This window comes from Phacochoerus africanus, chromosome 3, assembly GCF_016906955.1.
Source record: "Phacochoerus africanus isolate WHEZ1 chromosome 3, ROS_Pafr_v1, whole genome shotgun sequence".
Taxonomy (NCBI): Eukaryota; Metazoa; Chordata; class Mammalia; order Artiodactyla; family Suidae; genus Phacochoerus; species Phacochoerus africanus.
In genome coordinates, this window is record NC_062546.1 from 141,452,504 (window position 1) to 141,467,521 (window position 15,018).

Consider the following 15,018-nt stretch of genomic DNA (forward strand, 5'->3'; position numbering starts at 1 on the left):
GTTATTTTTTTGTTTCCTTTGGTTGTATTTACTGTTAATTGTTCAGCTTAGTATTCATACATTTATAGCTGAATAGACTCCCCAAGGATTGTAGGTTTATAACCTAATTATTGTGAAAAGATGTTTTGTTACAGATACTTGTTTAAAAAATAAACTCCAGAAGTGGAACATTGGTTAATAGTGAGCTTTAACTACCTTTAAAAGGATTCAAGCAAATTTAAAACTCTGGCCTTTGGTATGACACAAGAAGTATTAAAGGAAAAGAAAAATCACATAAGTGTTAAAAATTCCATCAGCAGTTTTGGAGGATGGAGTTATTGAGGGATGCTGATTTTATGTACATGAGGGTGTGGTGGGATTGATTTGTGTGTCTGCCCCCTTTTTTTTTCAAGCAAATTTCTATACCAAAAGCACATGGTGTATATTTTGTTCTTTGTGTGTTTATAGTATTTAGAACAATAAATGAATTGGGGATTTGTTAATGGGGGTGTTAAGAGTTGTGGCTGCTCTCTTTGTGGAAGAGAAAAACAAAATGAAGTTAATGCACTTCTTTTCCTAGCTAAAGTCACTGTGATGTATATTTTTTTAATGAAATTTAGGAATAAAGCTGTTGTTGCAATTGTATAATTAGTTTCAAAATGCTGCTTCTCTTATTAGTTTAGTAACTGTTTTCTGCAAATTGCATTTTACAGAATTTAAACTCAAAACTGTATCAACTTTTATAGTTAAACATTGTATTAAATAAACTATACTATAATAAAGTTTGTTTTTGTATTTTTTTAATTATTGTATTAGCTTATTCAGCCTTTATTAAAAACTAAATAATGATAAATCCATTAAAATACTACTTTAATTTTACACATAGGGTTACAGAGTTTGTATTAGGAAAAAACTGAGCAATGAGTTTAACAGTGCTTATCTTCTTTAAGAATTTAGCCAGTAGTGACAATTTCCAGGTTTAGGAATAAGTTCTAGTGTAATTGTTTTAATCATAATGCTTCAGGTTGCAGTGTGTCTTTTGCCTTAGCAAACTTTTAAGGTTATACTTGGAATTTGCATTACTATCTACTGGAATGTTACCCTTTTGCTTTTTAATTCCTCCAAATTTCTCAGCATTGGGAACACTGTATTATATTCTGTGCCTGCCAGTTTTAATATAACACCATTGTAAAGCCATATAAATGTTAATTGAGTTTTGTAAAACAGATTGTCTAGTTTTTGGTTTCTTGTTTTAATTTAAATTAGACCTATTTAGGGAAAATGAACCTAGTTAACTTGAGAGTTAGTCGCTGAAAATATATATGCTTAAGTAAAAATGTTCTGACCATTCAGTGGTTTGTATGTTTTAGGTGATTATTAAACTCTCAAATTCTGGAGTGTTTTTAAATGTTTTATTTAGCCAAGAGAATATGTAAAATGTGAGTGCTTCATATGGACCGTGCCAATTGTGTATTAAAACACTTTTAGTATCAGTTTGCTTTTTTTGTTTTCATTGCTTTCTAAGTTTCTTCCTAAACATTTTGTAACCTAATATGTATTTCTTTCCTAAGTGCTGCTTCATAATTTTTACCTCTCCCTGCCTTACCAAATTCAATGCCCAAAATGTGTTTGTTCTAATTTACATCTTTGCCACAAATTTTAGCTATGTCAAATTAGCAGATTAGAGCAGATGTATACTATTTTTAGGTAGGTACAGGGTTTCCATTTGGAGCAATGAAAAAGTTCTGGAACCAGATGAATGATAATGGTTGTACAATATTCTGAATATACTTAATGTCACTGGATATTACTGTTACTAATTTGCTTTCTAGAGCCGCACCTGTGGCATATGGAAGTTCCCAGGCTAGGGGTTGAATCAGAGCTGTAGCTGCTGGCCTACACCATAGTTGACAGCAATGGCAGATCCTTTAACCCACTGAGCAAGGAAAGGGATCAAACCTGCATCCTCATGGATACTAGTTGGGTTTGTTACTGCTAAGCCAAAACAGGAACTCCAACATTGAATATTCTTATTTTTATTTAATTTATTTTTTGTCTTTTTGCCTTTTCTATCTAGGGCTGCTCAGGCGGCATATGGAGGTTCCCAGGCTAAGGGTCTAATTGGAGCTGTAGCTGCCACCAGCCACAGCCACGGCAACAAGGGATCCGAGCCCCACCTTCGACCTACACCACAGCTCACGGCAATGCCAGATCCTTAATGCACTGAGCAAGGCCAGGGATCGAACCCACAACCTCATGGTTCCTAGTCGGATTCGGTAACCACTGAGCCACGACGGGAACTCCAACACTGAATATTCTTAGATTATTAAAACTATACATTTTGTGTATATCTTCTAACAGAATAAAAAATGTAATCTGATTTAGTCTTGCGTGGCAAAGGATCAATTCGATCAGACATAATGGTACTTAGATGAAAAGCAGCTTTATTAACAAATTGTAAGCATAATCACTTGAATTTGTAGCTCAATATTAGCTACAACTTAGTCTTATTAATCTTAAAAATAAACTTTTTCTACCATGTAAAACCTAGCCTTCCCTTTGACTTTTGAAAATTATTATATTTTGATCCCTGAGAGTTATAAAAAGGGAGCTGCACTCCAGTGATATCATTTGCCTGATAGCTGGGTCTTAATCCACCTCTGTCCACAAAAACTGGTCCATGACCACCTCCAGGTCCTTCCTGTACAGCTTTTACAAGAGGATGCATATATTTGTTTGTTGATTTAGACTCGAGTTCAATTACTTCTCTGGCATAATCCTGAAATTCCTTCTCCTTTTCAGCCATGAGAGCTTCAGTAAGTCTGCAGTCCTCTAATTCTGCTTGTTTTGCTTGCTTTACTTTAAACTTATTTTTGGCCTATTTGGGAAAGAAAGAAAAAATATTTCATATTGGTAAAAAATCTGTTTTCTAAATATTACATAGTATTTGATGTAGGTAGAATGTATATACTCATTGATATTTGACAAGGCTTGATCTAACAATATACTGAAGTTTATTTCAGAAATTCTCCCATGCATATCATGTCAAAGAAGTGTACCTCAATAGCCTTATGTGATGATATACTTTCAAAGGATATAGCATGAAATTTAGATAAATAACCAAGTTTAGAATCCTGTTTCTACCATGTATAAGATATGTACTTTGACAAGTGTGGAACACATACCAGTCACTGTCCCCACCCATCCACTATTCTGGAGGAATGCACCCAAACTCACTACCCCAAATCAGCTAGGTATACCACGTGACCCAGCCACATAAGATTAAATTGGCAACGAACATCTGAATAAAGTTAAACCAATTACATTCTGTTTCCTAAAAATCTGAAGTTGGAACAAGCGTCATTTATTAATGTAGGGTAATCAGGAGTTAAGTTGAATAAAACTCCAAACAAAAGCCAGTTTACTACTATTTCATATATATATGGCAAATGGAGGTTCCCAGGCTAAGTAGGGTTGAATTGGAGCTGTAGCTGCTAGCACACAGCCACAGCAATGTGGGATACGAACCACATCTGTGACCTACACCATGGCTCACAGCAAGCCGGATCCTTAACCCACTGAGCAAGGCCAGGTATCGAACCTGTCCTCACAGATACTAGGTGGATTCATTTCTGCTGAGCCATGACGGGAACTCCCATAATTTTTTTAACTTTATAATTTATAGAAACATTGTTCTTTTAACTACATACTAGGTGACATTAATGGCTTTTTTTTTTTTTTTTGTCTCTTGCCTTTTCTTGAGCTGTTCCCACGGCATATGGAGGTTCCCAGGCTAGGGGTCTAATTGGAGCTGTAGCCACCGGCCTACACCAGAGCCACAGCAACGCGGGATCTGAGCTGCGTCTGCAACCTATGGCACAGCTCACGGCAACGCCAGATCCTTAACCCACTGAGCAAGGCCAGGGATCGAACCCGCAACCTCATGGTTCCTAGTCAGATTCGTTAACCACTGCACCATGACGGGAACTCTGACTTTAATGGCTTTTTAAAAAAATTATGAAGTTTTGGTTGAGAGCTTGTCATTGTGTCTTAGAAGCATTTTAGAAAATGCTGAGTTTATAAAAAATTAAGATTTTTGTTTACTTATATTTAATATTCATGAAAATATTTTTCAAAATCAGTAACTAAAACTTCAGCATTGGAGTTCCCGTCGTGGCGCAGTGGTTAACGAATCCGACTAGGAACCATGAGGTTGCGGGTTCGGTCCCTGCCCTTGCTCAGTGGGTTAACGATCTGGCGTTGCCTTGAGCTGTGGTGTAGGTTGCAGACGTGACTCAGATCCTGCGTTGCTGTGGCTCTGGCGTAGGCCGGTGGCTACAGCTCCGATTGGACCCCTAGCCTGGGAACCTCCATATGCTGCGGGAGCAGCCCAAGACATAGCAAAAAGACAAAAAAAAATAAAAATAAAAAAAAATAAAACTTCAGCATAAAATAGTAGCCCAAACCTGATATCTACCATAGGTTGAAATTTGTAAGGAAATAGAACAAATATATAAACACAAAATATCAAATTCTTATTACTGAGTGCTACACTTCAAAACCAAGGCTTTCATGCTATTTGTTGAATTGGTGATAGAATACCAGGAGTTTGAATAAATGGAAAATGAAATTCAATAAAATGGGGTAAAAAAAACAGAAAAGGCTTTTTTTTTTTTTTTTTGTCTTTTCTAGGCCTGAACCCGAAGCATATGGAGGTTCCCAGGCTAGGGGTCCAATTGGAGCTGTAGCTGCAGGCCTACACCATAGCCACAGCAATGCCCAATCTGAGCCGTGTCTGCGACCTACACCACAGTTCACGGCAACGCCAGATCCTTGACGCACTGAGCAAGGCCAGGGATCGAACCTGCAATCTCATGGTTCCTAGTCGGATTCGTTAACCACTAAGCCACAATTGGGATATATTGGTTTGATAGCGGTTTTGTAGAAAGATATTGATGGAACAGGGAGAAACCATCTGAGGTACAGAAAAGAAGTAAGAATGGAAGGAAGGATAACCATAAAGGATCATATGATTGGTACCTCAAACTTTATATGCGTTAAGCATAAATATAGATTTGTAAGGAAACCTAAAATACTGGTTAAGGAGTTCCTATTGTGGTTCAAGGGTAACGAACCTGACTAGTTTCCATGAGGATGTGGTTTGATCCCTGGCCTCTCTCACTGGGTTAAGAATCCAGTGTTGACAGCAGACAGAGCTGTGGGTGTAGGTTGCAGACACAGCTTAGATCCAGCACTGTGTGGCTTGGCCTAGGCCAGCAGCTGCAGCTCAGATTCAGTTCCTAGCCTGGGAACACCCATATGCCACAAGTGCAGCCCTGAAGAGAAAAGAAAAAAAAAATTGGTCTAAAATTCTAAAAATTGGAGTTCCCACTGTGGTGCAGCAGAATTGGTAGTGTCTCAATTCTGAGACAACGGCATGCAGGTTCAATCGTTGGCCTGGCACAATGGGTTAAAGGATCTGGCCTTGCCACAGCTCTGATTTGGATCTGATCTCTGGCCCAGAAACTCTGTATGTTGCAGGGTGGCTGAAAATGAAAATAAAATCCTAAGAATTATAGCACAGGGGGTAAAATCACAAACAACTTTGGAGGATGCCAGAGAGCTAAGTATTTTGAAAACTGTAAAATATAAAGTGAAAGAATCAAGTACTTATCTTGGCTTTTCTTTAAAAATTGTACTAAAGAGAAACCAATTTCTGGTAATGAAAAGTTCTTTGGGAGTTCCTGTTGTGGCTCAGTGGTTAATGAATCTGACTAGGAACCAAGAGGTTGCAGGTTTGATCCCTGGCCTTGCTCAGTGGGTTAAGGATCCAGCGTTGCCATGAGCTGTGGTGAACCTGAATCTGACCTAGATTTTACATGAAATACAGGGATTCAATCAGACGGTAACAATTCTAAAAGACAGGAAACCCAGTTCCTTTGTCAAATAAATTACAAGATAAACATAATGAAGACAGGGAGGGAGAACATAAGAAGGGAAGATAGGGGTGGAGGAAGAGTTACAGATTAAAAGAAACTTGAAAGGCATATCAACCAAATAGAATAAATGGACCTTATTTGATCCTCATTCAATCAAAAAGCTTTAAAAAACATTTATGAGACAATCTGGGGGAAACTTAAACACTGACTGTTAACTGTTCTGTTTTATATTTTTGAATGTTAATTGTTTTAGATGTGATAATGGAATTGTGATTATGCTAATTTCTAAAGAGTCCCTGAGTTTTAGAGATAGATATGAAATATGCATCGATAAAATGATATATCTGGGACTTGCCTCAAAATGATAATGGCAGACCTTACTTCTGGTAAAGGCTACATGAGGAGGTTGGCCAGTTATCCTCCACAGTAAACAAGTTTATTATTAAAAATTATTAAAACCAGCCATTTCAGAGCACTGGTAAGTGACCATGTATAGGCAACACTGGTAAGTGACCATGTATAGGCAACCACTTGAGAAGTGGTTTTTTTTTCATGAAAAACTGCTACTGAGTCAGAAGGTAATTCTTGTCTGGAGGGCACTGCTATCCCTCCCACTTAGGTGGTGAAAACTTGAAGATTTACTGGACAATGATGCCAGACTCTATTTGGGTTGGGTGGGTAGCAAAACAGCTAGAAATTTAATGGGACGATTCTAGAATGAGACAAAGATGAGCTGGGATGATTAAGCTCTATTAATTGATAAACCACACATTCATACACAAGACCTGGCAAAAAAAAAAAAAGCCCAGAAGAAACTGAATTTGTTGTTCTTTGGACTACCATCCTCAACCTGCACACGGCACAAGGGTAGGAGTAAGAGCATTACTGGCTGATTTGTAGCAGCATGGATGGAAATAGAGACTCTCATACTAAGTGAACTAAGTCAGAGAAAGACAAATACCATATGATATCGCTCATATCTGGAATCTAATATGTGGCACAAATGAACCTATGTACAGAAAATAAACAAACTCATGGATATGGAGAACAGACTTGTGGTTGCTGAGGGGGAGAGAGTGGGATGGATTGGGAGTTTGGGGTTAGTAGATGCAAACTATTGCATTTGGATGGATAAGCAATGCAATCCTGCTGTATAGCACAGGGAACTATATCCAGTCACTTATGATGGAACATGATGGAGGATAATGTGAAAAAAAGGATGTATGTCTGGGTCACTTTGCTGTAGAGCAGAAACTGACAGAACATTATAAATCAACTATAATAAAAAATACAAAAAAAAAGTATTACTGCCTGAAGGCATCTGAACATAAATTCTACCCATATTATTGGATGACTGTCAAACATCAGCACAGCACAGCACCCTAGGGATCCAGGCTTTAAAGAAAGTGAGCAAAGACATCAGAGGCTTCACTACCTACCGCAGTGAAGACAGATTTTATAGCTAACATCCAGGGACAACAATTGCTTACTAAAACAAAAAGCAACAACTTTCAGAAATAAACAGAAATCCCAACAAAACAGAATCTACAACACATTATATAAACTGTCAAGTTTTGAACCAAAATTACTAGACCTGCAAAGAAACAGGAAAGTGTTACATTATTCTCAGGAAAAAAAAGTCCAACAGAAACTAACTTTGAGTGAAACTGCATACTGACTTTAGCAATTACATTTCAAAGCAGCTATTATAAATATACCCAAGGAATTAGAGGGTATATTAATAATGAGTGAATTGGGAATCTAAACAGAAATCGAAACTATTACTTGCACATCCAAGAAGCACTACAAATCCCAAATAGGATAAGCTCAAGGAAAACACATCATAGTCAAACTGTAGGAAGCCAAAAATAAAGAGAAAAGCTTGAAACCAGTAAGAGAAAAATGACACCTCATATACAGGGAACAAACAATATGATTAACAGCTGGTTTCTAGTCATGAACAGTGAAGGCAGGAAGACACCGGGAGAAGATATACTCAAAGGGCTGAAAAAAATGATATCCAATACTTTTATATCCAATGAAATGAAGGCAAGATAAAGATATCTCCAGAAAACCATAAACTGAAAGAATTTGTTGCAAGCCCACTTATGCTATGAAATGTGCTAAATGAACTCTTCAGACTGAATGGAAATGGCCAATAAGCACATGAAAAGATGCTCAACATGACCAATCATAAGGCAAATGCAAATGAAAACCACAATGAGATACCACTTCGAATCCATTATGATAAGCAACAACAAACATAGAAAACAAGTGTTGAGAATTTAGAGAAACTGGATCCCTTGAATATTGCTGGTAGGAGTGTTAAATGGTGCAGCTGCTGTAGAAAACAGTATAGGGTTCTCAAAAAAATTAAACATAGAATTACCATATAATCCAGCAACTCTACTTGTGGGTATATAAACAAAAGAATTAGAAACAGGAACTCAGGAGCTCCCAGTATGGCACAGTGGGCAATGAATCCAACTAGGAACCATGAGGTTGCGGGTTCGATCCCTTGCCTTGCTCAGTGGGTTAAGGATCCGGCGTTGCCATGAGCTGTGGTGTAGGTTGCAGACGGCTCAGATCCTGCGTTGCTGTGGCTCTGGTGTAGGCTGGCGGCTACAGCTCTGATTGGACCCCTAGCCTGGGAACCTCCATGTGCTGCGGGTGCGGTCCTAGAAAAGGCAAAAAGACAAAAAAAACAAAAAAACCCCAAAAAAAACCAGGGACTCAAACAGATATTTGTGTACCAATGTGCACAGAGTATTATTTGTAATAGCCATAGAAGGGAAACAACCCAAATATCCACTAATGGATGTATGGATAAACAAAATGTGGTATATCTGTACAATGGAATGTTATTCATTAATAAGGAATGAAACTCTGACACATGCAGCAACATGAATGAACCTTAAAGACATTATGCCTCAAGAAATAAGACAGACAAAAAAGGACAAATACGGTATGATTCCACTAGTATGAGGTACCTGAAATAAGAAAATTCACTGAGACAGAAAGTAGAACATTGGTTACCAGGAAGAGGGAGGGAGGAAGAGAGAATGGAGAGTTACTATTTAATGGGTAGAGTTTCAGTGCAGGATGATGACAAAGCTAAGGAGATGGACAGTGGTGACAGCTGCACATCAATGTAAAATATGCTTAATGCCCTTGGACTATATAATTAAAAATAGTTCGATGGTAAATTTTATGTTATGTGTTTATCACCACAGTAAAAAAATAAGTGAAAACACAATAAGAAAACAACCCAACTAAATATTTGACAAAAGAGTTCAATAAACACTATACAATATAAGGTACACGAATGGTTAAAAAGTACATGAAAAGATGTTCAGTATCTTTAGTCATTAGGGAAATGCAAAATAACACCATGAGAGAACACTACACTAGAATAGTTCAAAATTAAAGGATTGCAATTAACAAGTATTAGCAAGGACGTAGAGCAACTTGTCTTTGCATACAACTGCTGATAGGAATGGAAAATGGAACACTTATTTTAGAAAAAAAAAATTTTAGACACAAATGATTGGATGCTAAGTCCTCCATACATTTTCTAAAATCTCTGGTACCCCCGCTCACTTCAAATATGAAACTTGTGAGATCCCAGTCAACATATTCTCTGGGTGATAAAGAGGTGAAAAAGTAAAAGATAAGCACCATGGCCTGCTATATGCATTTGTATTTTCTTTTCCTTTTTTAAAAATGGTCATACCCTCATTATATGGAAGTTCCTGGGCAAGGGACTGAATCCAAGCCTCAGCTGCAAGGTGTGCCACAGCTGCAGCAACACTGGATCCTTAACCCACTGTGCCAGGCCAGGGATCGAACCTGTACCTCCACAGCAGCCTGAGCCACTGCAGTCGGATCCTAACCCACTGCACCACACCAGAACTCCTGTATTTTCTCTAATATTTACTAAAACACAATAGAAACTAAAGAAGGATAAATATTTGTGCAAAAGACACAAAAGTTCCTAGTATGGAAACTTAAATATTGACAACAACAAAAACTAACTTCACATTTTTAATGTATTTTATTGTGCCAAAACAATAATGACGATCTGATATTATATGATAAAGAAAATGGCTTTTGGAAAGAGAAAACTATCATGAACTCTATATTACATATTTATTGCTAAAATAAGTATAAACATTTAGGAATAATTACCATTTGCTGAATATGGGCATCTTGAACTTCTCTACGTTCTTTGTCAGCTTTCCGTTTTTTCTCCTTTTCATGCTCCCAGAAAATCTGGTCTGCTTTTAGGATGGCTAGCAATTGTTCTTTAGCCTCTATTTTTCTTCGTCTTTCTTCTTCCTCTTTATTGTTCATCTAGACAATAAAAGCCAGAGGAAAACATTAAAACCACTTTTAGCAACCAGCAAACTCCAAAAAGGTATGAAGTTAGAAAGCTCCAAGCAGCAAGTCAGCCCCAAGAGCAACGGAAAGGCAGAAAACTGTACACACATGGGCTGATTCCCATGTGGTCAGTTTACTTTGATTTTGCTCTATTTCCTTAATATCAAGAAACACAATGAAAACATAAGTAGAATGATAATAGTTTTTAAAAATACAAGATTGTCTCCAATAACAGAAATATTTGTAGGTAAAAAATTGCTACCATGTTTATAAACAATCCAATTTTAATCTTATGACAGTCATGTAGGAGATAAATTCTGAAGGATTAAGATATACAGAAACACAATGGGTAATTTTTACTTGATTTGTCTTAAACATTCAAATGAAAGGTATATTAAATGAATAACTTTTTGCATTTCAGATGGTTCTGAAACTGAAAAGATTATTACTTCGCATCCATAAACATCTCATTTGTAATTGTCATTTCCTCTTCTGTTAATAAACATGGCCTGATTTCAAGAATATAGGAAGATAATTTATATACTGTCTTTAAAATCTCTGCTAATTTTTTGTCAGGGAGACAGAGGGAGTAAATTAGGAGAAACTACAGTGTAAAGGGCTCAGATCTGTGTATTCTTCTCATCACTGCATTGCTTACCACAACAGCTCTATGTTCTGCAATTGCTTTTAATTCTGCTTTGTTTTTTTCATGTTTTTCTCTTTCTCTTTTTTCCCACTCAGCCTCAGCTTCTGCAATATCTCTAGCAATAATCAAATCTTCATTGTCAAATTTCTCTTTCATTAGTTTACTCAGGAAATTATTTATTCTTTCTCTCCGTTCCTCCATTAGCCTGTAACAAAATAACCATCACCTGTTTTCATGAATGGATTTGCTATGAGCCAACATACTTATTTAGAGAGTCAGATATTTTACAGTCTTTTGGGGGGGCTTCTTTTTTTTAAATCTTTTTGCCTTTTTGTTGAGCTGTTCCCATGACATATGGAGGTTCCCAGGCTAGGGGTCTAATTAGAGCTGTAGCCACTGGCCTACACCAGAGCCACAGCAACGCGGGATCTGAGCTGCGTCTGCGACCTATGGCACAGCTCACGGCAACGCTGGATCCTTAACCCACTGAGCAAGAGGCCAGGGATCGAACCCGCAACCTCATGATTCCTAGTCGGATTCGTTAACCACTGCACCACGACCGGAACTCCTTTTTTTGGCTTTTTAGAGCCACACTGGCAACATATGGAAGCTCCCAGGTCAGGTCGAATCGGAGCTGCAGCTGCCAGCCTACATGGATACTAGTCTGATTCATTTCCGCTGCACCACAACGGGAACCCCCTTTTACAGTCTTTTATAAGACTAAAGATTATATTGTTTAAGCAGAAAATTTTTAATACTTTATTGCATACTTCACTTTTATTTATTTATTTTTGTCTTTTTGTCTTTTCTAGGGCCGCACCCGTGGCATATGGACATTCCCAGGCTAGGGGGCTAATCGGAGCTACAGCTGCCGGCCTACACCAGAGCCACAGCAACGCTGGATCCTTAACCCACTGAGCAAGGCCAGGGATCTAACCCAAAACCTCATGGTTCCTAGTCAGATTCGTTAACCACTGAGCCACAACGGGAACTCCTGCATATTTTATCTTTAGAATAAAGTCTATTATTCTAAAAATAATTTATTATTTATTTATTTTAGAATAAAGTCTATTAGGGAATCATGTTTATAGTATGATGTTGTGTATGTGTGTGCATATAGGAAATAAAGTGTAAAATTCTCTACAATGAAAAATATTTTAAAATATTTTATTAGATTATCCTACTTGTTCTAATATTGAAGGCATAGACTACAAAATAAATCAAAGACTTTTCCTTAAATATAACCTCAAAAACAGTAAAAGTTAGAGTTCCCTGGTGGTCTAGTAGGATCTGGTGTTGTCACTGCTATGGCATGTGTCACTGTTGTGACTCAGCTTCAATCCCTGGCCTGGGAACATGGCCCCTAAAAACACAGTAAAATTTATCAAAATCTTGAATAGGTGTTCCCACTGTGGTGCAGTGGTTTAAGGATCTGGTATTGTCTCTGCAGCGGTTCAGGTAGCTGTTGAGGTGCAGGTTCAATCCCCAACCTGGCATAGTGGGTTAAAGATCCAGAGGGACCACAGTTGTGACGCAGACCACAGCTGCGGCTCAGATTCAATCCCTGGCCCAGGAACTTCCGTATGCTATGAGTATGGCCAAAAAAAAAAAAAAATCCTAAATAAATTCATCCTTACTATATAACCTGTCTACAATGCATACATAGCACTTTGACTTCGTCTGTGTATATGAAGATACCTCTCCTTTTACACTACGAGATTCCCAAGGTCAGAGACAGGATAAGTCCTCTCTCTAGTTCAGAGCCAACCATGGTGCCTGGCATATGATCAACAATAACTACATATTTATTAAAGGAATTGGGGTGTTTTCATTTAGGAAATTGGGCAAAAAATATTTTTAAATTTAGATATGACAAATTTACTGATTTACTGAGTGTAGGCTGGCAACTACAGCTCCAATTTGACCCCTAGCCTGGGAACCTCCATATGCTGCAGGTATGGCCCTAAAAAGATAAATAAGGTAGTGGGGGAAGGCCTGAATGAGAAGGCATTATCTGAGTAATGACCTGAAAGAATTAAGAGAGGTGAGCACTCCCCAGAGAGGGTACAGGAGAAGTCCAATGTGAGTTATGGAAGAGGAAAAGAAAGAGAACAGTAAGAGAGAAGGTTTGGGAGAGGAGGCTGGGGTCAGCTGGGAATTAGGATGCGTGTAGACCCTTATGGGCCATAGTCAAGACTCTAAGTGTGATGTAAAGCCATCAAAGAGTTTTGCACAAGTGAAAAGCATGATCAAGACAGAAGCACAATGTATTGTAAATCTCTCATCTCATCCCAAACTGTCCATTAAGGTAAGCAATGACCTCAAAATCTGATAGACCCTTCACTTTTAAAATCTTAGTAATCCCTCTAAGTGCTTTAACAGTGATGACTGCTCTCTTCATTCTGTCTTCTCAGTTTTCCTCCATTCTCTGAAAAGTATTTTTCGGTCTTCGTATTATCTTCATTTTCCATTTGACCTTTAATTATGGATTTCCCTAGGGACTGTGCCACCTTCATTTCTTATCTTTCATCCTAAGCTCACCTGTATCCACAGTGCCAACTCTCACTTGTATATCCATGGCTCACAAAACCATCTCCAGTGCATACCTCTCTCCTAAAGCAGAGATATCCAATATTTCCAACCATCTACCACACAGATGTTGTCAAAATTCCAAGGGAATCCCAACTCACATGCCCCAAGCTAAAATCATCATGTCACTAAACACCCTAGTCATCATATATAAAATGAGACCTTTATTCCTCAAGACTACTCTTTTTTTTTTTTTTTTTTTTAGGGCCGAAGTCATGGCATACGTAGGTTCCCAGGCTAGGGGTCCAATCAGAGGTATAGCTGTTGGCCTACACCACAGCTCACAGCAACGCTGGATCCTTACCCACTGAGTGAGGCCAGGGATCGAACCCACAACCTCTTGGTTCCTAGTTGGATTAATTTATGCTGTGCCAAAACAGGAACTCCTTTTTTTTTTTTCCCTAAAGGCTACTCTTATGATACAATTTCTGATTTATAATAAAATAATTTCAGATACTACTTTATTAATCAAAAAAACTATTTTAAAAGCTTACCTGTGTGTTTCAGCTTCTTTTTCTTTCCCCATTTGTATAAGACGCTTTTTAGCTTTGATAAATTTTCTAATCTTTTCATCTTCCTCCTCTTGCTGCTGCTGTTCTATAGCTTTGATGACATTTTTATCATTCAGATGTTCCTTGGGGGAGAAAATTGTGTATTATCCTATCACAAAGAAAAGTATCTTTCAACTACAGATACCTAACAAGAACCTGTCAAATGGTCATAGCTTCTGAGAGAGTTATTTCTCTCTTGGAAATTTATCCCAAATAGATAATCAAAGCTGTGTATTAAGTTCTGTGCACCATGCACTTCATTCATCTCAAAGTTACTTATAACAGTGAAAAGTTGGAAATAACCTTAAATACTCAATAACAGAGAAATGATTAAATAAATTATACTCTTAAGGACATGGTAAGATACACACAACAATCAGTAAGAGAGGAGAAAAAGAATACAAAACACTACTAGGGTGTATTTTAATTTTGTAAGTATGTGTTAAGTATAAATTTATAATGAATATATAACTGGAAGAAATGTATCAAATGTTAAAAGTAGCTATCTCTAGGGTATGAGATTATATATAGGTGACTTTTACATGTTAACAATTTAAAAAAAAATTTTTGGGGGGTCTTTTTGCCTTTTCTAGGGCCACTCACACGGCATATGGAGGTTCCCAGGCTAGGGGTCCAATTGGAGCTGTAGCCACCGGCCTGCACCACAGCCACAGCCACAGCAACACAGGATCCGAGCCGCGTCTGCAACCTACACCACAGCTCACGGCAACGCCAGATCCTTAACCCACTGAGCAAGGCCAGGGATCGAACCCGCAGCCTCATGGTTCCTAGTCGGATTCGTTAACCACTGCGCCATGATGGGAACTCCTCAAATATCTCATTTCTTTACAAATTTGTCATTTAAAATAATTCTATTTGGGGAAATAACTACTAAAAATAATAATAATTTAAAAATAATTCTATAACCAGAGAA

At 37.8% G+C, this 15,018-nt stretch overlaps 1 protein-coding gene across 4 annotated transcripts in view; it reads right to left on the reverse strand.

The window, feature by feature from the left end:
• Positions 1 to 2,400: 2,400 nt before the first annotated feature.
• Positions 2,401 to 15,018, reverse strand: part of CFAP210 (cilia and flagella associated protein 210) — a 31,778-nt gene continuing 19,160 nt past the window's right edge. For all 4 annotated transcript variants that reach the window (XM_047772833.1, XM_047772829.1, XM_047772831.1 and 1 more), the window contains 4 exons: positions 14,028 to 14,167; positions 10,957 to 11,149; positions 10,107 to 10,271; positions 2,401 to 2,857 (listed from right to left, as the gene is read on the reverse strand). In XM_047772833.1, the coding sequence (XP_047628789.1) occupies positions 2,513 to 2,857; positions 10,107 to 10,271; positions 10,957 to 11,149; positions 14,028 to 14,167 (843 nt within the window). In that variant the 3' untranslated portion in view covers positions 2,401 to 2,512. The remainder of the gene's footprint in view (positions 2,858 to 10,106; positions 10,272 to 10,956; positions 11,150 to 14,027; positions 14,168 to 15,018) is intronic.